Source organism: Bufo bufo, chromosome 2 (genome assembly GCF_905171765.1).
Source record: "Bufo bufo chromosome 2, aBufBuf1.1, whole genome shotgun sequence".
Classification (NCBI taxonomy): domain Eukaryota; kingdom Metazoa; phylum Chordata; class Amphibia; order Anura; family Bufonidae; genus Bufo; species Bufo bufo.
In genome coordinates, this window is record NC_053390.1 from 413,989,962 (window position 1) to 414,017,746 (window position 27,785).

A 27,785-nucleotide genomic window follows, 5' to 3' on the forward strand; every position below is an offset into this window, starting at 1 on the left:
GTCATTGTAAAACACCTCCCTGCCTTCTTTTTAGACACATTTTTAGGCACTTCTGATTTCAACAATTTCAGTAAATTAATAAATCAATAAATTACAAACAAGTTTACAGATAGAAGCAAATTCTGTTAAAATACTTGGGTGCAACCGAGAAGGTAGTAAAGTAGTAATAAACAAATGTAATAAAATTGGAAGAATTAAGATTGTATAAGCAGAATATCAATAATTTCTCAAACCCGCAAGGGGCATTTAAGGCATGGTAGAATTTACACAGTTATTAAATTCAGTTCTTTGGGAGCAGGAAGAGGTTTCTAGTTGATCACAAAATGAATTCAAAATATATATGATAACTAACATCATAGGTGGCATTCTGGAAAATAGATATGGCTGTGCTGTGGGATGAGATGCTGATCTCCCCCATAACCCATGGTATTTAACTGAAATTAGGAAAAACACATTCAGCCTAAGGCTACCTTCACACCAGCGTTTTTGCTGGTTCCGTCATGGATCAGGAAAAACGCTTCTGTCATGATAACACAGCCGTTTGCATCAGTTATGAGTGGATCTGGTTGTATTATCTTTAACATAGCAATGACTGATCCGTCTCTAAACTATTGTAAGTCAATGGGCACCGGATCAGTTTTCTTTTGTGTCGGAGAAAACAGATCCGTCTCCATTGACTTACATTGTGAGTCATAGGAAAAAATGCGTATAGCAGCACAGCGAAAAATTAAAGTCTTATCTTGTGGTGGTGCCAGCCGTGTTGGGAGCCAGTCAGAAGTTCCCCCTTGGATGCGTCATATAGAAGAAACCGCAGCACTCTCCTGTCTTCAATTCAGTGGAATTTATTTCACCAGCAAAAAAATGCGACGTTTCGACCGTAAAGGTCTTTCTCAAGCAACATGTTGCTTGAGAAAGACCTTTACGGTCGAAACGTCGCATTTTTTTGCTGGTGAAATAAATTCCACTGAATTGAAGACAGGAGAGTGCTGCGGTTACATTGTGAGTCATGACGGATCCGTCTTGCTCCGCATCCCAGGACGCACAAAAAAATGCTGCTTGCTGCGCTTTTGTGTGAGTCATGGGAACACAATGAAACAGAACGGAATGCATTCAGGTGCGCACCGTTCCCTTCAGTTCAGTTTTGTCACCATTGACAATGAATGGGGACAAAACTGAAGCGTTTCTCCCTGCTATTGAGATCCTATGATGGATCTCAATAGCGGAAAGGGAAAACGCTGGTGTGAAAGTAGTCAGAAATGAACCCAAAACGAAAAAAGTATAAACTAAAGATCAATCCTTCCACTCTCTTCTGTATTCACTCCTGTGAAACCAAGATTGAACTTTTTGGCCTCAATCCTAAGAGAGTCATGTCTGGAAGAAACCAGGAACTGTCCAATACCATCCCTACAGTGAAGCATGGTGGTGGCAGCCTCATGCTATGGGGGTGCTTTTCAGCAGCTGGGACCGGGAGACTGGTAAAAGTTGAGGGAAAGCTGAAAGGAGCAAAGTACAAAGATATTGTTAATGAAAACCTGATCCAGAGTGCTCTGGACCTTAAACTGGGCTGAAGGTTTATCTTCCAGCCAGACAAGGACCCTAAGCACACAGCTAAGACAACACAGGAATGGCTTACGGACAACTCTGTGCATGTCCTTGAGTGGCCAAGCCAGAGCACTGACTTGAACCCAATCGAACATCTCTAGAAAGACCTGAAAATAGCTGTCCACCAATAGTCCCCATACAACCTGACAGAGCTTGAGAGGATCTGCAGAGAAGAATGGAAGAAAAACCCCAAACCAGGTGTGCAAACATAAGACTGGAGGCTGTAATCACTGCCAAAGGTGCTTCAAATAAGTCCTGAGTAAGGGAACTTTTTTTTTCCAGCACAAGGCAGCAACATAACAAATATGTGAAAAAAGTGAAAGGGTGTGAAGAATTTCTGAATGCACTGTATATACATGACTATAAACTATTCCTACCCTGGAAGATATTCACAAAGGACAGCAGCAGATATTTGTCACTATGAAAACATTGATACAAAACTGTTCTGTAAACTGTTGTCATATGAATCACCAAATACAGCTTGCTATGGCTGATTTGAAGACTGTAAGAGATACATTGTGGATCTAAAAGCGGGATATACATAGCCTAGAAAATAAGTGGTTAGTTCACAATTTAAAAGGTAGCGGGATGCTAATATTTATTATTTCAGGTGTTATATTTTAGAACCTGGACGATGCTGAAAAAACAAATAAGGACAAAGCAAAGGAATAGCCAAGGATGGAGGTCACCATGTAAATAGATTCAGGACACTAAAAATCTTGACTATTTCCAGACTCTCACTGTTAGATCTCTTTCACACGGGCGTGTCCGGATTAGGTCCGGATGCGTCCCAGTGCATTGCAGCAAACCCGCGCAAGTAGGAACGCAATTGCAGTCAGTTTTGACTGCAATTGCGTTCCGATGTTCAGTTTTTATCACGCGGGTGCAATGTGTTTTGCATGCGCGTGATAAAAAACCGACTGTGGTACCCAGACCCGAACTTCTTCACAGAAGTTCGGGATCGGTGTTCTGTAGATTGTATTATTTCCCCTTATAACATGGTTATAAGGGAAAATAATAGCATTCTGAATACAGAATGCGTAGTAGAATAGGGCTGGAGGGGTTAAAAAAAAACCCTAAAAAATAATTTAACTCGCCTTAATCCACTTGTTCGCGCAGCCCGCATCTCTTCTGTCTTCATCTGTGAGCAATAGGACCTTTGATGACCTCACTGCGTTCATCACATGATCCATCACATGATCCATCACCATGGTGATGGATCATGTGATGAGCGTAGTGATGTCATCAAAGGTCCTATTGCTCACAGATAAAGACAGAAGAGATGCCGGCTGCGCGAACAAGTGGATTAAGGAGAGTTAAATTATTTTTTTTTAACCCCTCCAGCCCTATTTTACTATGCATTCTGTATTCAGAATGCTATTATTTTCCCTTATAACCATGTTATAAGGGGAAATAATAATGATCGGGTCTCCATCCCGATCGTCTCCTAGCAACAGTGCGTGAAAATTGCACCGCATCCGCACTTGCTTGCGATTTTCACGCAACCCCATTCATTTCTAAAGGGGCCTGCGTTACGTGAAAAACGCACAAAGAGGAGCATGCTGCGATTTTCACGCAACGCACAAGTGATGCGTGAAAATCACTGCTCGTGTGCACAGCCCCATAGAAATGAATTGGTCAGAATTCAGTGCGGGTGCAATGCGTTCAACTCACGCATCGCATCCGCGCGGAATACTCGCCCGTGTGAAAGGGGCCTTAGGGTCCATTCAAATGACCGTATCAGTTTTGTGGTCTGCAAATTGTGGTTCTGAAAAACACAGATACCGGCCATGTGTGTCTCCCATTTTGCGCCCTATGTTAGATATGCCTATTCTTGTTTGCAAAACAGACAATAATAGAACATGTTCTATCTTTTTTGAGGGACATACTGATTTGGTCAGCACATGGTTTGTTGTCCGCATATTTTGTGGCCCCATTTAAATGAATGTGTCCACATCTGATCTGCAAAATATACAAATCGGATGCAGACCAAAAATACGATTGTGTGACTGGACCGTTAAGGAGGACCGTTTGTCTCTCCTGACATGTCTGTCTCTAACAATTCTAGATCACTTTTGCTTACAACCCTGCATCATGCTGTTCCTCTCTTATTTCTCCTGGAAATGTACGAATAAATGGACAACTGTCTGTTACAGTTGTCCTTGTCAATGGCATGTATCCCTATACAGGCTATTCAATCCGTGCGGACTGTGTAGGGAAACATCCATTTGACAAGAGTAATAACACCCATTTGTCAATGTATTCATACATTTAGGAGGAATAACAAAGGAATACCACAATGCAGAGTTTAAAGAAAAGATGCCCCATTATTATTTTATGAGGAATGTATGTATTTATGAAGTAGACATGTCATGAGAGCTGCAGGTTAGAGAAGAGGCTTTCATCTTGACATATTTGCCACACATTTATTTTACTATATATATATATATATATATATATATATATATATATATATATATATAGAGAGAGAGAGAGAGAGATAGAGATATAGAGAACATACTCTGCTCCGCTTTACAAGCATCATCATTACTCACTGTCCCAAATGGAGCTCACAATCTATCTTCCCTATCAGTATGTCTTTGATGATGGGTTTAGTTATGTAAGGACAACATGAAATAAAAGCATAGGAAGTCTATTCAACACTGGTTCTCTTTTCACAGATAAAAGACCTCTACCCATATTCATCAATTGACTTGATAAGGCTGTCATGAATATGCACCGCTGCATAGTTAGGCTTTGTATTTCTCTAACATGATGAATAGACTCTGTGTCCCTCTAGGGTTGACCAGCTATGATTGTATTTTATATAATATTAAAAACATAAGCAAAAAGTCATAAATATTATGCGCACCCTGTAGCATTGCTACATATTTGTCAGTGATTTCTTTCTCTTTTCACATAAAGATAAATGGATTTTAATGGCTTTTTTGGAGGCATTCTGCCGAGTTACATTCTGTAGGTTGTATGTTGTGTAGCATCAATACACTGTGCTGTTTCGAACATTCTTGATTTCTAATTCGAGTTGCAGAATCTGAATATCCCTTTGGCTCAACTGATCACGTAATCTGCGGATTTCTTCCTGCTGCTTGTAGAACATCTTCAACAACTGCAAAAAATAAAAGATAAATAATACTATGAGCACTGTAACTGTTTAATCCTTCCTCATGATCAGTCACAATGGTCATACATGTAACACAAAGTAAAAAGATACTGGTGCACTACTTGCGTGGTGCTTCAGTATTAACTAGTCAATTGCACCTCATGCTTAAAGGGGTTTTCCTGATTCAGGGCTGTTCTTTATTTATAGACTACATATTAGCTCAGATGCTCCCCCTTGTCGGGCTGCATCGCATAGCGCAAGGCTCTGTTTGTTTTGTGCCAGTGACGTACTATGCTACTTTGCATAGTACCCATATCCAAAACAGCCACCGGCAGATGTCACCGGGCTACCTGCTAGGTGGAAGGCTCCACTTAGCATAGTGATGCGAAGCCCAGTACGTCACTGGCACAATACAAACAGAGCCTTGTGTTGTACGATGCAGCACGACTAGGGGGAGCACCGGAGAAAGGAAATGCTCCTATGCTCCACTAATATGTAGTCTATAAAAAAAAAACAGCTTATACCCAGGTTCAGCCCTGAACCTGGAAAACTCCTTTAAAAGCTTTTTTAAGACAGTGTTGTTTTGTCCATAGCATTTCTCTGTACATGCGTATGCAAGCTGAGTGATTAGAAGAACCTACTTCATAGCCTTCAAAATGACTGACAGGTAGAATCTGGTTTAACAAGTAAAATATTGTGTAGACTAAGGTAAGTTAATATTACAGGCAAACTACCACCATCACATTTTACTCACATGTTAACAAAGTACAAAAAAACAGGTGGATGGTTTTCTGGATTTTTTGAGCCTTGTATCCATGTATTCTACTTCCTGTCATGGCTCTTTAACTTCCTCCTTTGTTTAGGCTTTTAGCACAACAAACAGTCGCACTTGACTAGTCAGACCCTTCACTCAGACCAGAGATAAAAGGTCTGGCAAGTAAAAGTTAGGGCATCACACATTACATCAATAAGTGCAATTCTCTTCTGTGGCATCTTTGTCTAGGCCTATCAAGATAACAATAGAGCTGTCACACTGTTATCCCAATTCTACACCTACTAGTGGATAATATCTTCCTATCACAGCAAAAGTAAACTAAACAATGGATTACTGTCTGATACTTAAAGGTGTATTCTCGTCTTATTGATCCTATTTTAATAAATTTTATACCCCCAGTGAGCTTTTAAAAAAAAAAAATTTAATAAAAAAAAAAATATACTGTTTTCCTAAAATTCTTCTTATTAAAATTCATTGTTGATTTGCGCTGCCCATGGATACGGCCACCGCTCGCCGCCGCATCCATGGGCTGCGCTTGCGCAGAAGAACTCCGGCATCCAGCGAGAATGAGCACGGCTCCGGGCGGCCGCGCATGCACAGATCTATATTCCCTTGTGCCGCGTCTGAAACAGAGCCGCGCATGCGCGGCTCCATTCTAAACGCGGCACAAATAATTATAGATCAGCGGAGGAGGAGGGGAGCTGTCCGGTCTTTGAGAGTTCAGCAGCGCAGCCCGGATCTCCTCAGTTAATGGTGAGATGATCGGGGCTGTGCTGCTGTGTATAACTGTCCCCCCCTTCTTTCGATTTCAGGATGGCCGAGCGGAACCCACCATCGGGCGCTGCGGTCAGCCCCGATGGTTACCATGGCAACCGGACGCCTTTCACAGGCATCCGGCTTGCCATGGTATATCTAAGCCTGATCAGGCTCCTGCTAAAGGCAGGAGCCTGACCAGGCTAAGTGTCAGTGGCGTAGGGATCGCGCCCCCCCCCAAATCATTGGTGGCAGCGGCAGTTCCGATCGGAGTCCCAGCAGTGTAATGCTGGGGCTCTGATCGGTTACCATGGCAGCCAGGACGCTACTTAAGTCTTGGCTGCCATGGTCATTTACCCTACAATATACTTACCTGCGCTGTGGCCGCCCGCGCTCCTTCTTGTAACTCGTCACTGGTCTGTGCGGCGCATTGCTATAAGCATAAGCAATGCGCCGCACAGACCAGTGAGTTACAAGTAGGAGCGTCGGGCGGCCATAGCGCAGGTAAGTAGATGGAGGCACTATGGGGGGCTGTTTGAGGCACTATGGCGGGCTGTTTGAGGCACTATGGGGGGCTGTTTGAGGCACTATGGGGGGCTGTTTGAGGCACTATGGCGGGCTGTTTGAGGCACTATGGCGGGCTGTTTGAGGCACTATGGGGGGCGGCTGATGGATGTAGCAGAGCTGAATATGCTGCTGTTCAGCCATAGTTCTAGTGTGGAAGGGAATAGACAGATGTAGCAGAGCTGTATATATGTGGCGGGTCAGCATCAATGCTGGTGGAAGAGAGAAACTGATGTAGCATAGCTGAATACACTGCTGTTCAGACACAGTTTTAATCGGGAAGGGAATAGTCAGATGTAGCAGAGCTGTATATTTGGCGGTTTAGAATCAATGCTGGTGGAAGAAAGAATTAGATGTAGCAGAGCTGAATAAGCTGCATATGTGGTGGGTCAGCATCAATGATGATGGAAGAGAGAAACAGATGTAGCAGAGCTGTATATGAGACTGTTCAGCCACAGTGCTGGTTGAAAAGATAAACAGACACATGTAGCTGAGCTGTATATGCATCTATACAGATACATAGTGTAAGGTTTATACACAACTGGAGTACAGCTGTAATGGAAAAATATCTGCATCAGTGCTGGTGGGTGGGGGATGGTCATGTTTTATGGTAGACAAAAGCACAGATTATACGTTTACTAGCTGACAAGCTTTTGAGCTAATGTATAATATGGAATTATATTTTTTGATAAATAAAATGGGTTTGTAAGAGATCAGACAGCGATTTTGTGTGTAAGGGTCCATTCACACGTCCACAAATGGGTCCGCATGCATTCCGCAATTTTGTGGAACGGGTGCGGACCCATTCATTCTCTATGGGGACGGAATGGATGCGGACGGAATGGATGCGGACAGCACACAGTGTGCTATCAGCATCTGCGGAGCGCGGCCCCGATCTTCCAGTCCGCAGCACCGCAAAAGATAGAACATGTCCTATTCTTGTCCGCAGCTGCGGACAAGAATAGGCATTTCTATACAGGGTGCCGGCCGGGTGTGTTGCGGATCCGCAATTTGCGGGTCCGCAACACACCACGGACGTGTGAATGGACCCTAAAACTGTGCAGAACAGCCACGTGTTACTGTACACTGAGCTCACTTATCACAGCTCTCTAAGTCAGGATTCAACAGCAGGGAGGAAGGGGACTCACAGACACTGCAGGCTGCCAGACTGATGAGTCATACTATCCACATTAACTAGCACGCAGGACTGAGTTCTCAGTGTGATGTCATAAGGAGGTGTGGCTGGCCTTCACTCTAGCTGCCTAAGCCCGCCCAGCCTTAGCAGCAGAAAACCAGGAAGTGAACAGCTAGCTGGCAGCAGGTAAGGATGAATTTGCAAGATGAGAATACTCTTTTAAGGACAATATTTTATATTTAAAGGGTAACTAACTCTTTAGACAAGTTCATTAAAATATTCCAAATGCCCATAAATTCATTTTTGTAAACTTTATTTATGGCAATTACTGTTTTACTGTCAATCGCACTTTGGAATCCGTACACTTGTACACTGCTGCCATGTCAATTGTGTACAGATGTATGGATTCCACTGTACTGCTGGAATATAGGCTGCAGCAAATGCTGTACTGGCAGAAGTACATATCACTGCTCCTGCCTGTGCATGTTACTCTCAGAAAGAGCTCTGCACAGCACATTGGTGCAGGAGACCCTGCACCGATATATGCTATGCCAGGATTTAGGCGAGTGGAGCAGGCAGAGACAAGAGCAGCAATGTGTGCTCCTGCTAGCACAGCGCTTGCTGCTGCCTCTATTCCAGCAGTACAGTGGAATCCGTAAACTATTGACATGTCAGCAGTGTACAAGTGTACAACTGAAACCCAGAATTTCAGGTACCTATTTGTTTAGTAAAACAATTAAATCCTTAAATAAAATAGAGTCTAAAAGATAATTTCAGGGCATTTAGAACATTTTTAAAGTCATTTTTCTAAAGGGTTAGTTACCATTTAACCCCTTAAGGACCAGACTGATTTTTGCAAATCTGACAAGTGACCTCTTTATGTGGTGATAACTTTAAAAAGCTTTTATTTATCCAAGCCATTCTGAGACTGTTTTCTCGTCACATATTGTACTTCGTGACAGTGGTAAATTTGAATCAAAATATTTAATTTTCATTTATAAAAAAAATACCAAATTTACAAAAAAATTTGAAAAATTCGCAACTTTCCAAATTTCTATTTCCCTGCTTTTAACCACCTCAGCCCCCAGTGCTTAAACACCCTGAAAGACCAGGCCACTTTTTACACTTCTGACCTACACTACTTTCACCGTTTATTGCTCGGTCATGCAACTTACCACCCAAATGAATTTTACCTCCTTTTCTTCTCACTAATAGAGCTTTCATTTGGTGGTATTTAATTGCTGCTGACATTTTTACTTTTTTTTGTTATTAATCGAAATTTAACGATTTTTTAGCAAAAAAATTACATTTTTCACTTTCAGTTGTAAAATTTTGCAAAAAAAACGAGATCCATATATAAATTTTGCTCTAAATTTATTGTTCTACATGTCTTTGATAAAAAAAAAATGTTTGGGTAAAAAAAAAATGGTTTGGGTAAAAGTTATAGCGTTTACAAACTATGGTACAAAAATGTGAATTTCCGCTTTTTGCAGCAGCTCTGACTTTCTGAGCACCTGTCATGTTTCCTGAGGTTCTACAATGCCCAGACAGTACAAACACCCCACAAATGACCCCATTTCGGAAAGTAGACACCCTAAGGTATTCGCTGATGGGCATAGTGAGTTCATAGAACTTTTTATTTTTTGTCACAAGTTAGCGGAAAATGCTGATTTTTTTATTTTATTTTTTCTTACAAAGTCTCATATTCCACTAACTTGTGACAAAAAATAAAAAGTTCTATGAACTCACTATGCCCATCACGAAATACCTTGGGGTCTCTTCTTTCCAAAATGGGGTCACTTGTGGGGTAGTTATACTGCCCTGGCATTCTAGGCGCCCAAATGTGTGGTAAGGAGTTTGAAATAAAATTCAGTAAAAACTGACCAGTGAAATCCGAAAGGTGCTCTTTGTAATATGGGCCCCTTTGCCCACCTAGGCTGCAAAAAAGTGTCACACATCTGGTATCTCCGTACTCAGGAGAAGTTGGGGAATGTGTTTTGGGGTGTCATTTTACATATACCCATGCTGGGTGAGAGAAATATCTTGGCAAAAGACAACTTTTCCCATTTTTTTATACAAAGTTGGCATTTGACCAAGATATTTATCTCACCCAGCATGGGTATATGTAAAAAGACACGCCAAAACACATTCCTCAACTTCTCCTGAATACAGAGATACCAGATGTGTGACACTTTTTTGCAGCCTAGGTGGGCAAAGGGGCCCATATTCCAAAGAGCACCTTTCGGATTTCACAGGCCATTTTTTACAGAATTTGATTTCAAACTCCTTACCACACATTTGGGCCCCTAGAATGCCAGGGCAGTATAACTACCCCACAAGTGACCCCATTTTGGAAAGAAGAGACCCCAAGGTATTCGCTGATGGGCATAGTGAGTTCATGGAAGTTTTTATTTTTTGTCACAAGTTAGTATAATATGAGACTTTGTATGAAAAAAAAAAAAAATCATAATTTTCCACTAACTTGTGACAAAAAATAAAAAATTCTAGGAACTTGCCATGCCCCTCACGGAGTACCTTGGGGTGTCTTCTTTCCAAAATGGGGTCACTTGTGGGGTAGTTAGACTGCCCTGGCATTTTCCAGGGGCCCTAATGTGTGGTAAGTAGGTAAATGACCTGTGAAATCCGAAAGGTGCTCTTTGGAATGTGGGCCCCTTTGCCCACCTAGGCTGCAAAAAAGTGTCACACATCTGGTATTGCCGTATTCAGGAGAAGTTGGGGAATGTGTTTTGGGGTGTCATTTTACATATACCTATGCTGGGTGAGATAAATATCTTGGACAAATGCCAACGTTGTATAAAAAAATGGGAAAAGTTGTCTTTTGCCAAGATATTTCTCTCACCCAGCATGGGTATATGTAAAATGACACCCCAAAACACATTCCCCAACTTCTCCTGAGTACGGAGATACCACATGTGTGGCACTTTTTTGCAGCCTAGATGCGCAAAGGGGCCCACATTCCTTTTATGAGGGCATTTTTAGACATTTGGATCCCAGACTTCTTCTCACGCTTTAGGGCCCCTAGAATGCCAGGGCAGTATAAATACCCCACATGTGACCCCATTTTGGAAAGAAGACACCCCAAGGTATTCAATGAGGGGCATGGCGAGTTCATAGAAATTTTTTTTTTTTTTGCACAAGTTAGCGGAAATTGATTTTATTTATTTTTTTCTCACAAAGTCTCCCTTTCCGCTAACTTGGGACAAAAATTTCAATCTTTCATGGACTCAATATGCCCCTCACGGAATACCTTGGGGTGTCTTCTTTCCGAAATGGGGTCACATGTGGGGTATTTATACTGCCCTGGCATTCTAGGGGCCCTAAAGCGTGAGAAGAAGTCTGGAATATAAATGTCTAAAAAATTTTACGCATTTGGATTCCGTGAGGGGTATGGTGAGTTCATGTGAGATTTTATTTTTTGACACAAGTTAGTGGAATATGAGACTTTGTAAGAAAAAAAAAATAATTTCCGCTAACTTGGGCCAAAAAAATGTCTGAATGGAGCCTTACAGGGGGGTGATCAATGACAGGGGGGTGATCAATGACAGGGGGGTGATCAGGGAGTCTATATGGGGTGATCACCCCCCTGTCATTGATCACCCCCCTATAAGGCTCCATTCAGATGTCCGTATGTGTTTTGCGGATCCGATCCATGTATCCGTGGATCCGTAAAAATCATACGGACATCTGAATGCAGCCTGACAGGGGGGGTGATCAATGACAGGGGGGGTGATCAATGACAGGGGGGGTGATCAATGACAGGGGCGGGTGATCAATGACAGGGGGGGGATCAGGGAGTCTATATGGGGTGATCACCACAGTCATTGATCACGCCCCTGTAAGGCTTTATTCAGACATCCGTATGCGTTTTGCGGATCCGATCCATCTATCAGTGGATCCGTAAAAATCATACGGACATCTGAATGCAGCCTGACAGGGGGGGTGATCAATGACAGGGGGGGTGATCAATGACAGGGGGGGTGATCAATGACAGGGGGGTGATCAGGGAGTCTATATGGGGTGATCACCACAGTCATTGATCACGCCCCCTGTAAGGCTTTATTCAGACATCCGTATGCGTTTTGTGGATCCGATCCATCTATCAGTGGATCCGTAAAAATCATGCGGACATCTGAATGGAGCTTTACAGGGGTGTGATCAATGACAGGGGGGTAATCAATGACAGGGGGGTAATCAATGACAGGGGGGTGATCAGGGAGTCTATATGGGGTGATCACCACAGTCATTGATCACGCCCCTGTAAGGCTTTATTCAGACATCCGTATGCGTTTTGCGGATCCGATCCATCTATCAGTGGATCCGTAAAAATCATGCGGACATCTGAATGGATCTTACAGGGGGGTAATCAATGACAGGGGGGTGATCAGGGAGTCTATATGGGGTGATCACCACAGTCATTGATCACGCCCCTGTAAGGCTCCATTCAGATGTCCGTATGCGTTTTGCGGATCCGATCCATCTATCAGTGGATCCGTAAAAATCATGCGGACATCTGAATGGAGCTTTACAGGGGTGTGATCAATGACAGGGGGGTAATCAATGACAGGGGGGTAATCAATGACAGGGGGGTGATCAGGGAGTCTATATGGGGTGATCACCACAGTCATTGATCACACCCCTGTAAGGCTTTATTCAGACGTCCGTATGCGTTTTGCGGATCCGATCCATCTATCAGTGGATCCGTAAAAATCATGCGGACATCTGAATGGAGCTTTACAGGGGTGTGATCAATGACAGGGGGGTAATCAATGACAGGGGGGTGATCAGGGAGTCTATATGGGGTGATCAGGGGCTAATAAGGGGTTAATAAGTGACGGGGGGGGGGGGGGGTGTAGTGTAGTGGTGCTTGGTGCTACTTTACTGAGCTACCTGTGTCCTCTGGTGGTCGATCCAAACAAAGGGGACCACCAGAGGACCAGGTAGCAGGTATATTAGACGCTGTTATCAAAACAGCGTCTAATATACCTGTTAGGGGTTAAAAAAAAAACACATCTCCAGCCTGCCAGCGAACGATCGCCGCTGGCAGGCTGGAGATCCACTCTCTTACCTTCCGTTCCTGTGAGCGCGCGCGCCTGTGTGCGCGCATTCACAGGAAATCCCGGCTCACGCGAGATGACGCGTATATGCGTCGCTGAGCTCAGGGCTGCCACCTCCGGAACGCGAATCTGCGTTAGGCGGTCCGGAGGTGGTTAAAACAGATAGTGATACCTCATATAATAGTTATTACTTTACATTTCCCATAGGTCTACTTCATGTTTGGATAATTTTGTGAATGCCATTTTATTTTTTGGGGACGTAAGAAGGCTTTGAAGTTTACAAGCAAATCTTGAATTTTTTTTTGAAAATTTCCAAAACCCACTTTTTAAGGACCAGTTCAGGTCTGAAGTCACTTTGTGAGGCTTACATAATAGAAACCACTCAAAAATGACCCCATTTTAGAAAGTAAACCCCTGAAGGTATTAAAAACTGATTTTACAAACGTTGTTAACCCTTTAGGTGTTCCACAAGAATTAATGGAAAATGAAGATTAAATTTCAGAATTTCACTTTTTTGACAGATTTTTCATTTTAATAAATTTTTTCTGCTAACAAAGCAAAGGTTAACAGCCAAACAAAACTCAATATTTATGATCGTAAACTGCTGTACGTGCACACGGCAAGGAACGCCATATGGTTTTTGGAGGATAGATTTCACTGGGATAATTTTAACTTGTCATGTCACATTTGAAGACCCCTGATGCACCCCTAGAGTAGAAGCTCCAAAAAAGGGACCCCATTATGGAAACTACGGGATAAAGTGGCAGTTTTGTTGGTACTATTTTAGGGTACATATGATTTTTGGTTCCTCTATATTACACTTTTTGTGAGGCAAGGTAACAAAAAAATTGCTGTTTTGGCACGGTTTTATTTTTTGTTATTTACAACTTTCTTCTGACAGGTTAGATCATGAGCTATTTTTATAGAGCAGGTTGTTACGGATGCGACAATACCAAATATGATTTTTTTGTGTCTCCATATTCTGATAGCCTTTGTACCAATAAAAAAAAAATAATTTAAAATAAATAAATATTTTAGGGTGCATATGACTTTTTGATTGCTTGGTATTACACTTTTTGTGATCTAAGGTGACAAAAAAATGGCTTTTTTGACACAGTTTTATTTTTTACGGTGTTCACCTGAGGGGTTAGGTCATGTGATATTTTTATAGAGCAGGTTGTTACAGACGTGGCAATACCTAATATTTATACTTTATTTATTTATGTCTTACACAATAACAGCATTTTTGAAAAAAATAAAAAATAAATAATGTTTTAGTGTTTCCATTCTAAGAGCCATATTTATTTATTATCATTTTTGTGGGTTGAGGTGATTGTTTGATTGGCACTATTTTGGGGTGCGTATGACTTTTTGATCGCTTGCTATTACACTTTTTGTGATGTAAAGTGACAAAATGGCTTTTTGATACCATTTTTATTCGATTTTTTTTACGTTGTCACCTGAGGGGTTAAATCATGTGATATTTTATAGAGCAGGTCGTTACGGACGCGGCAATACCCAATATGTATACTTTTTTTTTTATTTAGGTTTTATACACTAAAATCATTTTTGAAACAAAAAAAAAAAAATCATGTTGCGTCTCCATATTCTGAGAGCCATAGTTTTTTTTTTTTTTTGGCGATTGTCTTAGGTAGGGTATAATTTTTGCGGGATGAGATGACTGAGTGGTACAATTTTGGGGTGCATATGAATTTTTGATCGCTTGCTGTTACGCTTTTTGTGATTTAAGGTGACAAAAAAAATTGCTTTTTTGACACTTTTTTACGGTGTTCATCTGAGGGGTTAGGTCATGTGGTATTTTTATATAGCAGGTTGTTACGGATGCGGCGATACCTAATATGTATAACTTTTAATTCAATAATACATTTTATATTTGTATATGGGGGGCGGCGGCGGGGGGGGCACACGGAATCTGTGGATGGCACAGTTAAGGGGTGGGGGTCTGTGGATGGCACTGTTATGGGTGGGGGGTCTGTGGATGGCACATATATAACAGTGCCATCCACATATGCCCCCTGTAACAGTGCCATCCACAGATCCCCCCCCCCTGTAACAGTGCCAGCCACAGATCCCCCCCTGTAACAGTGCCAGCCACAGATCCCCCCCCTGTAACAGTGTCCGTCATCCACAGATCCCCCCATAAGTGTCCGTCATCCACAGATCCCCCCATAAGTGTCCGTCATCCACAGATCCCCCCATAAGTGTCCGTCATCCACAGATCCCCCCATAAGTGTCCGTCATCCACAGATCACCCCATAAGTGTCCGTCATCCACAGATCCCCCCCATAAGTGTCCGTCATCCACAGATCCCCCCCATAACAGTCCGTCATCCACAGATCCCCCCCATAACAGTGTCCGTCATCCACAGATCCCCCCCATAACAGTGTCCGTCATCCACAGATCCCCCCCATAACAGTGTCAGTCATCCACAGATCCCCCCCCATAACAGTGTCAGTCATCCACAGATCCCCCCCATAACAGTGTCAGTCATCCACAGATCCCCCCCATAACAGTGTCAGTCATCCACAGATCCCCCCCCATAACAGTGTCAGTCATCCACAGATCCCCCCCATAACAGTGTCCGTCATCCACAGATCCCCCCCATAACAGTGTCCGTCATCCACAGATCCCCCCATTAGTTCCAAACCCACCAAAAGCACACCTTTTGGTTAAAAAATTTTTTTCTTATTTTCCTCCCCAAAAACCTAGGTGCGTCTTATGGGCCGGTGCGTCTTATAGGGCGAAAAATACGGTATTTATAAAGCCGGCCGTTACAGACATGGCGATACCCAATATGTGTGTTTTTTCATATTTTTCTTCTATTTTTTATTATAAAATCAGGGGAAAGGGGCGGTTTTTTTTTCAACTTGAAACTTTTTTTTATTTTTATTGAAAACACTTTTTTTTTAAACTTTATTTCTGTCCCACTCTGGCACTTCAACTTTTGGGGGTCTGATCCCCTCTGCAATGCATTACAATACATCTGTATTGTAATGCATTGCCTGTTAGTGTATAACACAGAGTAATACACCAACAGGTTGCCTAGGAGATGCACCTGAGGCTGGATCTCCTAGGCACCCATGCAAGGCATTGGGCAGCCTCTGCAAGGCATTGGGCAGCCTCTGCACGGCATCAGGCTGCCTTGTCAGACATCGGGTCCCACGCCACAGCAGCACGGGGACCCGATGCGCTCCTTCAACCGCCGCAAACCACTTCTATGTTAAGATAAATGGTTTGTTCACACAAAAAAAAAAATCATCATCAAATTATATACTATTCTTTGTCAAAGGTTTCCTATACATAAACACTGCAAGAATACCTGAATTTGAATCACCAAATGGTAGCGCGTGTACATTAAAAGGATGTTTCCATCTCAAAGTGATGGCATATGGCTAAAATATTCCATAACTTTATTGATGGTGGGGGACCAACCTCTGAATCAGCTGTACTTGGCCATCTTCACTAGTCCCATAGATTTTGGATAGAGTGGCAAAGTGTATGCTCAACCATCACTCCACTTAAACGGCGGACAAGAGACCACTGCTCTAGCAATCTGTGGAGGTTCTTGCAGTTGGACACTCACCAATTAAGCGGTGATAAGATGATAATTTGTTCTTACCAGCATACCCCTTTAAGCCACTGGTAAAAAGAATGGTAGCCATTCTTAGGTCCACATATACCATACCTCATTCTCATTCTTGGGTGGTGGACATTCAAATAAGTCAAATCCATTGGAGATTAGTGAATTTCTAGTATCTTGAGATTTTGCTGTGATTCTCCTCTTCCCTCTCTCTTCCCTTATGATTTCTGTTTTGTATTCTATTTCCCATAAAGTCTTTGTAGAAAGCTTTTCTTCAAACATTTTCTTTGGCTCTTTAGCAAGCAGCTTGTCTTCTTCCTCATAGGATCCAGGTTTTAGGGATATTAAAAGAGGACCTAAATGGGAATGAACACCAACTGATTAATACAGTGGCTTGATTGAACCACATGCCATACAAATGAACTGCCGCTCTCATCATCTCCTAGAGGAAGCTGGAATGGGAACTAATGCCCCCCACGGTGGCTACTTAGCAACAAGCTTTATCACCAGAAGAGCCCATACAGAATCTTAACGCCACGCTCTTGGTGAGCAATCTGTCACTCAGGTCTCCACTTCTATGTGAAAGGAAATTTATCAGTAAATTCAAATCTTTAGAACTTATTTTTTTACTTTTTTATGTGACTATCCACATAAAAACTTATTCCAGTTTTCACACCAGCCACTAGAGCAGACACAATAAGCTATTCCTGTTTTATGCAGTTGACTTGTCAGCTTTGCTGTCCGTATATAGCACAGAATGAAAAGAGTCATTACATTATTTTTGGATGTTTGGGGCTGTAATGATCTCATGGGGTCCTAGATAAGGCAGGATAGAAACAATACATAATCTGTTCAGCCGATTGTATGTGTGTCCCAGGAGAATAAAAAGATTGGGTACTGGGATTCAAAACATCTGATCGTTTTCCCCTGTCTAACGGGGGAAAGTCAGGATTTCACCATACACATTAGAAAATAGCTGGTTCAGCCGACAATAGTTTAATGTGTATGGGGTCCTTAAAAGTCTATGACATGTCTGTCAACTAATACCCATTCATTGCAGCTGCAATAAAGTATACACACCTATAGAAATTGCAAGAAGTATGAGCCTCCAATAGAAATAATAAATAAATAAAAAATATCTTCAACTATTACAAAAAACATTATTAATAAAGTTAAAATACATGAAACATTTATTTTAATGCTGGTAACAGTGTTTCTTGAAAGTTTGTGAACTCTTCAAACTGTCTATGCTTTTGCATAAATCGGACCTAAAAGTTCATAAAAATGTTATACAAGTCCTAAAAATAGATAGACAACTAAATTAAAAAGTCAGAGTCAAAAATATTAGACTTGTTCAAATGATTCAATATCTCATGTCTGAGTGGCAAAAGTATGTGAACCTTTAGAGTCGGCAGATACTTTGAAGGTGAAACTCGAGCCATGTGTTTTTAGTCAATGGGATGAGTGGGCAACCCATTTTATTTAAAGAACAAGGATCTATCACAGTCTGATCTTCACAACACATCATAGCAAGTGTATCATAGCATAAACAAATGAAATTTTTCAGGATTTCAGAAGAAGAGTTGTTGATGCTCATAAGACTGGAAAAGATTACAAAACTATCTGCAAAGAGTTTGGACTCCATCAATCCAGTCAGACAGATTGTGTACAAATGGAGGAAATTCAAGACCATTACTACCCTCCTGAGGAGTGGTCGACCAACGAATATCATGCCAACAGCAAAGCATGTAATAGTTCACAAGGTCACAAAGGAACCCAAGGTAACCTCAAAGCAACTAAAGGCCTTTCTCACATTGCTAATGTTAATGTTCACGAGTCCACCATCAGGTGAACACTGAACAACAATGTTGTGCATGGCAGGAATGCATAAGCAGATATGCTACTGGAACAATGTTTTGTGGATGGACGAGACCAAAATAGAACTTTTTGGTTTAAATGAGAAGCTTTAAGTTTGCAGAAAGGAAAATAAAGCATTCCAGCATAGAAACCTCATCTTATCTGTCAAAAATGGAGGTGGTAGGGATGTTTTTGGCCTATTTTGCTGCATCTGAGCCAGGACGGATTGCCATCATTGATGGAACAATGAATTTGGGTATGAATTCTAAAGAAAAATGTCAGGACATCTGTTGGTGAGTGGAATATGAAGAGAATGTGCGTCATGCAGCAAGACAGTGACCCTAACCACACAAGTCTTTCTACCAAAGATCGGTTAAAGAAGAATAAAGTTAAAGTTTTGGAATGGCCAAGTACTGAACTAAATCCAAACAAAAATGTTTTGGAAGGAACTGAAGCGAGCAGTTCATGGGAGGAAACCCACAACATAACAGAGTTGAAGATGTTTTGTATGGAGGAATAGGCTAAAAAATTCCTCTAAGCCAATGTGCAGGACTAAAACAATTACAGGAAATGTAGTTGCATCTATTGCTGTACAAGGAGGTCACACCAGATACAGTAAGCATAATTTTGCCACTCACAGATATGCGATATTGGTTAATTTTCCTCAATAAATATATGACCAAGTCTAATACTTTCGGCTCATTTGTTTGATTTGGTTATCTTTATCTACCTTTAGGACTTTTGTGTATTTCTGATGTACTTTTAGATCAAAATTTCTGCAGAAATATAGAAAATCCTGAAAAGTTCACACAAAAAAATAAAATAAAATAAAAAGTTCAAGCACCATAGTAAACTTCTGAACTGCTAACAGTAAGGCCCCTTTCACACGAGCGAGTTTTACGCGCGGGTGCAATGCGTGACGTGAACGCATAGCACCCGCACTGAATCCTGACCCATTCATTTCAATGGGACTGTGTACATGAGCGTTGTTTTTTACGCATCAGTTCTGCGTTGCGTGAAAATCGCAGCATGTTCTATATTCTGCGTTTTTCACGCAGCCCTGGCCCCATAGAAGTGAATGGGGATGCGTGAAAAACGCATTGCATCCGCAAGCAAGTGCGGGTGCGATGCGTTTTTCACTGATGGTTGCTAAGAGATGTTGTTTGTAAACCTTCAGTTTTTTATCACGCGCGTGAAAAACGCATCAAAACGCATTGCACCCGCGCAGAAAAAACTGAACAACTGAATGCAATTGCAGACAAAACTGACTGAACTTGCTTGCAAAATAGTGCGAGTTTCACTGAACGCATCCGGACCTAATCCTTCACGCTCGTGTGAAAGAGGCCTAATTGTAAAACAACTACTGTTGCCCAGTGCAGGGACAAGGAGTATTAGGTAAATAGACCCTTTTTTTTGTATATGAAGTAAAATTACTTTCAAGTGAACTGAGTAGATATAAATATAAAACCTTCTTGCATAAAACATAAATTAAATACTTTAGTCAAAATACATGTTGTTTAATAGCCACTATAAAGGCAGAGTAAAAAGAATTTCTAATGTCTGGATCAGGCTATGCTTTGACTGTCAGTAGAGTAAAAATTCAACTGGGATTTAGGCTTTTTGAATGCATGCCTGAGCAATAAGATTCACATGAAAGATACTCATACATATGAAGGGCACATGTCACTTGAGAATGCAAAGTCCACTGTAGATGTGAATGTTATGAACGTCACTGAAAAAATGCTTCTGTAGTTGTTGATGGATGTGAAGGACCTTAACATATAAAACACACCAAGTAGCATTCTTTCTTACTGATTGAGATTTGTTCACATTCCTCTAGGTATAAGCTCATCTCCACCCCTCTCCTAGACATTACTTTCATAAAAGTGTATGACAAAAAGCCATCAACATCATAATTAAAAAGAACACTAAAGGCTGTATCAAACAGCCCGATTCTGATGGTGATTGTCGGGGAGAGAAGCGTTCCTTCCTGGCAATTGCCTGCTCGCTAGCGGAGGAGACCACTGCTATTACATGCAGCAATCTCCTCCACTGCTTGGGGAGGAGTGATCGTTATACCATCGATCATCTCGTTCAGTTGTTTGTCGGCTGCAGATTGTGATTAGACACCACGATCTGCTGCCGGCAAATGATAATTTTTAAACCTGTCAAAAGATTTGGATTGCCCGATGAACGAGCATTTGCTTGTTCGTTGGTTAATTGGTGGCAGTATTACACTGCCAGATCATCATGAATGCTCGTTAGCAATGATTGGATCAAAAATCGCATTGTGTAATACAGGCTTTCCTTGTTTAACAATTGCAGTGGCAGGGGGAGAGTGGCTGCTGATCAGGCCACAAAGCATATCTATATAAGCTGACTGTATGGCACATTATATACAAAAATAGAGCCAACTAGAAATCCTGCAATAGCCCCCTATACCTTGGCTGTTCCCCAACTTCCTAAATTTACTTGCTTAATATTCAATTTTAAGCAATAATAATTTTTTTCTTTAAAACAACCTTACAGTAGATCTACGTAAAATGGCTATTCAATCATTGAAATGACCGCTGGGACAGTCATCGGTTAAGCTGCCCCAGTTTGTAATTGGAGAAGTGGTCATTTCCTATGTGTCATAAGGGGACCAGTAAGCAGAGGCAGATAGGAGACAAACGTTGGAACAGTGGGAGATTTGTAGGTATCACTTATTTTACATCTGAGAAATGTCTTTTTAATGTGGTTTTAAGAAATGTCATTGGCTTGACATCCCCTTTAATAGCAACCTAGTTTTTCCCATACAAAAAGAAAAGGGAATAGTTGCAGTAAGTATAAGAATTTGCACAATTACCAATTTAACTGCCTCCGGACCGCCTAACGCAGGATTCCGTTCCGGCGGCGGTCGATTTGTTCCTCCTTCACGCTTCGGCACGTCATCTCGCGAGACGAGAGATTTCCTGTGAACGCGCGCATACAGGAGCGCGCGTCCACAGGATCGGGAGGTAAACGAGCTGATCTACAGCCTGCCAGCGGCGATCATTCGCTGGCAGGCTGTAGATGCAATTTTTTTAACCCCAAAAAGGTATATTAGACGCTGTTTTGTTAACCCCGTCTAATATACCTGCTACCTGGTCCTCTGGTGGTCCCTTTTGCTTGGATCGACCACCAGAGGACACAGGCAGCTCTGTAAGTAGCACCAAACACCACTATACTACACCCCCCGCCCTGTCACTTATTAACCCCTTATTAACCCCTGATCACCCCCCTGTCATTGATCACCCCCATGTAAGGCTCCATTCAGACGTCCGTATGTGTTTTCCGCGGATCCGCAAAACACAGACATCGGCAATGTGCTTTTCGCATTTTGCGGATCCGCACATTGCCAGAACTATATAGAAAATGCCTATTCTTGTCCGCAATTGCGGACAAGAATAGGACATGTTCTATAGGCTCTACAAAAAACGCAGTGTTCGCCCGATCAGGCCTGATCTTGTGCGCACACTTGCGTTCAGTCCGCCCCACCACAGTGACAGAATTATTTTTTCTGATCACTACAAAAACACCGTAAAATCGCTGCGGCGCTATAAAGATCACTTTTGAGGGGCATTGCGAGTTCATAGAAGATTTTTTTTTTTTTTGCACAAGTTAGCGGAAATTGATTTATTTTTATTTTTTTTCTTACAAAGTCTCATATTCCACTAACTTGTGACAAAAAATAAAATCTCACATGAACTCACCATACCCCTCACGGAATCCAAATGCGTAAAAATATTTAGACATTTATATTCCAGACTTCTTCTCACTCCCTCACTCTTCTTCTCACATGTGACCCCATTTTGGAAAGAAGACACCCCAAGGTATTTCGTGAGGGGCATGGCGAGTTCATGTAAAAAAAAATTATTTGTCACAAGTTAGTGGAATATGAGACTTTGTAAGAAAAAAATAAAAATAAAATCATTTTCCGCTAACTTGTGCCAAAAAAATAATATTCTAGGAACTCGCCATGCCCCTCACGGAATACCTTGGGGTGTCTTCTTTCCAAAATGGGGTCACTTGTGGGGTATTTATACTGCCCTGGCATTTTAGGGGCCCTAAAGCGTGAAGTAGTTTGGAATCCAAATGCGTAAAAAATGCCCTGTGAAATTGTAAAGATTCTCATTCGAATTTGGGCCCCTTTGCGCACCTAGGCTGCAAAAAAGTGTCACACATGTGGTATTGCCGTACTCAGGAGAAGTAGGGAAATGTGTTTTGGGGTGTATTTTTACATATACCCATGCTGGGTGAGAAATATCTCTGTAAAATGACAACTTTGTATAAGAAAATGGGAAAAGTTGTCTTTTACTGAGGTATTTATCTCACCCAGCATGGGTATATGTAAAAAGACACCGCAAAACACATTGCCCTACTTCTCCTGAGTACGGCGATACCACATGTGTGACACTTTTTTGCAGCCTAGGTGCGCAAAGGAGCCCAAATTCCAAAGAGTATCTTTACGATTTCACAGGGCATTTTTTACGCATTTGGATTCCAAACTACTTCTCACGCTTTAGGTCCCCTAAAATGCCAGGGCTAACTTGTGACAAAAAATAAAAACTTCCATGAACTCACTATGCCCATCAGCGAATACCTTAGGGTGTCTACTTTCAGAAATGGGGTCATTTGTGGGGTGTTTCTACTGTCTGGGCATTGTAGAACCTCAGGAAACATGACAGAGCTGCTTCAAAATGCGGAAATTCAAATTTTTGTACCATAGTTTGTAAACGCTATAACTTTCGTGCCATAATATACACTTATTGCATTTTTTTTAAATCAAAGACATGTAGAACAATTAATTTAGAGAAAAATGTATATAGAAATGTAGTTTTGTTTGAAAAATTTTACAACAGAAAGTGAAAAATGTCATTTTTTTGCAAAACTTTCGGTCAATTTCGATTAATAACAAAAAAAGTAAAAATGTCAGCAGCAATGAAATACCACCAAATGAAAGCTCTATTATAGTGAGAAGAAAAGGAGGTAAAATTAATTTGGGTGGCAAGTTGTATGACCGAGCAATAAACCGTGAAAGTAGTGTAGTGCAGAATTGTAAAAAGTGGTCTGGTCATTAAGGGGGTTTAAGCTAGGGGAGCTGAGGTGGTTAAAAGGGGTTGCGGAGATTCTTTATCTGATGACCTATCCTCTGGTCCTTGTAAGTAAGTATTCTTATAAATGATTATGGCAAATTTACTGATTCAGACTATAGAGGATAGAAAGAAATAGCAATACAGCATCAGACTGCTGCACTGGCTGCTAGAAGTGGATGTTCACTGCTGAAGATGTATTAAATATTAAAGATTATAGCTCTTTAAAAACACTGCTTGCTGCTTAGTTCAATTCTATCTGTAAGTACTTTGCCTAATTCGAGCTACATCTGGGTTTCAAAGCCCAGACCAGTTTCATACATGCACTTGGTTTCATATTCTCTCTGATAAATTCTCAGATGGCCAACCTTTGCTACAGACATTTAAAAAAAAAAAAGAAAATGAAATCAAGTAAGTGCTCCGATACTAGCAAAGCAAATGTCTTTCAAGATATCCCAGTCTGACCTCTATTAATTCCACTCAGCCATTCATGTGCAGTAAGGGCTGGCTGTGTTCCAGCTGTCATTGGGTAAATGTCCTCCTGGTACGATTCAGACTGCAAGGCACAAAGGAAGAGGATGCAGAGTTAAAAGCCACATTAGTATGTATGATAGCAGTAAATCATGATTTCTGATTGCAGGGATGCTGGGATAATGGGTAAATGAATGTAATACAATTCCAAGTGGAAATACTGTCACACAAGGAGTACAAAAATCATGTCTGTATTTATGGTCAGTCTTTTATTACCAAGCAGAAAATTGCTCTTACCTTCCTAGGCACAATCATTGAAACAGGCTCTATAAGTCTTTTAACTGTGACCAGCTTGTAGAATCGAAACACTTCACATAAGGATACATCAACGCCCCTTTTTGGCAAAACACCTATAAAATAAATAGACCATGTTATAACACAATTACACATTTCCACATAAAAAACAAACAGTAAAATGCCTTTTGGCTGATAATAGAACCGAAATACATAGTATGCAATGTATAGTAACAGCTTAATTCTGAGTTGGGTTTTCCTTTAACTCATTGCGTTTTCACAGTACATGATAATCTCTTCCTAACAAAGCTAGAACTGGCCCTGTACCTCACATGGATCCAGAGATCTCCCCATTCATTGCTCTGCTGGATTTATATCAAGCTGGCAGCTCAAGGAGAGTGTCTTTTCTGCTGCAGATAAGGGGGCGTGTCCATGGTCTCCCTATCACAGCTCAGGAGGCATTTGAAAGATGAAACGGAGCATGTGCGGCCTTCTCAGTGAGCAGGGCAAAGGAATAATGTACATGGATACATTATATTGAACAACTCAGTGGCTACAATACATTTTTAATTACATACAATTACAAAAGTATTCAGATCCAGGTACAAATTTGAAAACTGTAGAATATTTTTCATGGGATAACCCCTTTAGATACTTCTAAAGGAGAACTAAAACTTACGAAGGGCACTTGGTGGGGCATATGTTTACTGCCAGGGTAGTAGGGTTGTTTCGGGTATCGAACTTTCGATACCCAATTGATACTTTTAGCCCGGCATCGATAAGATACCGGGATTTGTCTTTTATCGATACTAGGCTGTGTTACTGCACAGCCTAATATCAGAGAACATGGATCACGCTGCTCTCAGCAGCACAGGGAAGAAGGAAGCAGTCTCTCCTTCCCCCCTGTGCTGCTGCTGCCTCCAATGAGAGCGCAGAGGAGGGGAGGGGCTGTGGCCACTGCGCCACCAATGATAACTAACGTTTAATATACAACTACAGCTGGCGGCAGAAACACATTGCCGGAACCTTGCCTCTGACAGGGCGCTGCGATCCGCGGCAATGAACCCCTCAGGTGCCGCACCTGACTGCCGCACCCTGGCTGCCATGGTCAGTTCCCTGCTGCTGTATGCACTATGCACAGGGCAGCAGGGAAAGTGTGAAGTTCTATTCACCCTAATCAATCTGAATAGACAAGGGATTAAAAGATCCCAGGTTCTAGCCCCTAAGGGGGAAATAGTTATTAAACCCTTAAGGACCGGGCTCATTTTCACCTTAAGGACCAGGCCATTTTTGCAAATCTGACCAGTGTCACTTTATGTGTGAATAACTTTAAAACGCTTTTACTTATCCAGGCCATTCTGAGACAGTTTTTTTCATCACATATTGTACTTCATGACACTAGTAAAATTGAGTAAAAAAATATAAAATTCATTTTTATTTATAAAAAAAATACCAAACATTTAAAAAAAATTGCAAGTTTCCAAGTTTCAATTTCTCTACTTCTATAATACATAGTAATACCTCCAAAAATAGTTATTACTTTACATTCCCCATATGTCTACTTCATGTTTGGATCATTTTGGGAATGCCATTTTATTTTTTAGGGACGTTAGAAGGCTTAGAAGCAAATCTGAAAATTTTTCAGAAAATTTCTAAAACCCACTTTTTCAGGACCAGTTCAGGTCTGAAGTCACTTTGTGAGGCTTACATAATAAAAACCACCCAAAAATGACCCCATTTTACAAACTACACCCCTCAAGGTATTCAAAACTGATTTTACAAAACTTTGTCAACCCTTTAGGTGTTCCACAAGAATTAATGGAAAATAGAGATAACATTTCTAAATTTCACTTTTTTGGCAGATTTTCCACTTGAATCAATTTTTTCCAGTTACAAAGCAAGGGTTAACAGCCAAACAAAACTCAATATTTATGGCCCTGATTCTGTAGTTTACAGAAACACCCCATATGTGGTTGTAAACTGCTGTACGGGCACATGGCAGGGCGCAGAAGGAAAGGAATGCCATACGGTTTTTGGAGAGCAGATTTTGCTGGACTGTTTTATTGACACCATGTCCCATTTGAAGCCCCCCCCTGATGCACCCCTAGAGTAGAAACTCCAAAAAAAGTGACCCCATTCTGGAAACTATGGGATAGGGTGGCAGTTTTGTTGGTACTATTTTAGGGTACATATGATTTTTGGTTGTTCTACATTACACTTTGTGAGGCAAGGTAACAAGAAATAGCTGTTTTAGCACAGTTTATATTTTTTGTTATTTACAACATTCATCTGACAGGTTAGATCATGTGGTATTTTTATAGAGCAGGTTGTCACGGACGCGACAATACCAAATATGACTACTTTATTTGGTTGTTTGTTTCAGTTTTACATAAAGCATAAAAAAAAAAAATATTCTTTAGTGTCTCCACATTCTGAAAGCCGTAGTTTTATTTATTTTTTGGGTGACTGTCTTGTGTAGGGGCTCATTTTTTTCTGGATGAGATGACTATTTGATTGGCACTATTTTGGGGGGCGTATGATTTTTTGATCGCTTGCCATTACACTTTTTGTGATGTAAGGTGCCAAAAAATTGCTTTTTTAAATTTTTTTATGGTATTCACCTGAGGGGTTAGGTCATGTGATATTTTTATAGAGCAGGTTATTACGGACGCGGCGATACAGAAATAAAAAAAAGCAGACATATTTGGTATCGCCGCATCCGTAATAACCTGCTCTATAAAAATATCACATCACCTAACCCCTCAGGTGAATACCGTAAAAAACGGTGTAAAAAAAGCCATTTTTTGTCACCTTACATCACAAAAAGTGTAATAGCAAGCAATCAAAAAATCATATGCACCCCAAAATAGTGCCAATCAAACCATCATCTCATCCCTCAAAAATCACATCTCATCCCTCAAAAATCATACCCTACCCAAGATAATCGCCCAAAAACTGAAAAAAACTATGGCTCTCAGACTATGGAGACACTAAAACATGATTTTTTTTGTTTCAAAAATGATATCATTGTGTAAAACTTACATAAATAAAAAAAAGCAGACATATTAGGTAAGTTTTACACAATGATTTCATCTTTGAAAAAAAAAATAATAATCATGTTTTAGTGTCTCCATAGTCTGAGAGCCATAGTTTTTTACTTTTTGGGCGGTTGTCTCATGTAGGGGCTTATTTTTTGCGGGATGAGGTGCCGATTTGATTGGCACCATTTTGGCGTACATACGACTTTTTTGATCACTTATATTACCTTTTTTGAGAAGTAAAGTGGGCAAAATTTCAATTTCATCATAGTGCGGGGAAAGTAACATGACCGTTTTATAGATCAGGTCATTATGGACGCGGTGATATCAAAACATGTGTGTGCATTTTATTTATTTTTAAATTTTTAATCAGTGATGTCTTTTT

At 41.1% G+C, this 27,785-nt stretch overlaps 1 protein-coding gene across 1 annotated transcript in view; it reads right to left on the reverse strand.

Moving 5' to 3' along the window:
- Positions 1 to 4,114: 4,114 nt before the first annotated feature.
- CORO2A (coronin 2A) overlaps positions 4,115 to 27,785 on the reverse strand; it is a 232,443-nt gene continuing 208,772 nt past the window's right edge. The window contains exons 9-12 of the mRNA XM_040417297.1: positions 24,366 to 24,478; positions 24,063 to 24,153; positions 16,732 to 16,982; positions 4,115 to 4,729 (exon numbers count right to left, since the gene is read on the reverse strand). Of these exons, the coding sequence (XP_040273231.1) occupies positions 4,601 to 4,729; positions 16,732 to 16,982; positions 24,063 to 24,153; positions 24,366 to 24,478 (584 nt within the window). The 3' untranslated portion in view covers positions 4,115 to 4,600. The remainder of the gene's footprint in view (positions 4,730 to 16,731; positions 16,983 to 24,062; positions 24,154 to 24,365; positions 24,479 to 27,785) is intronic.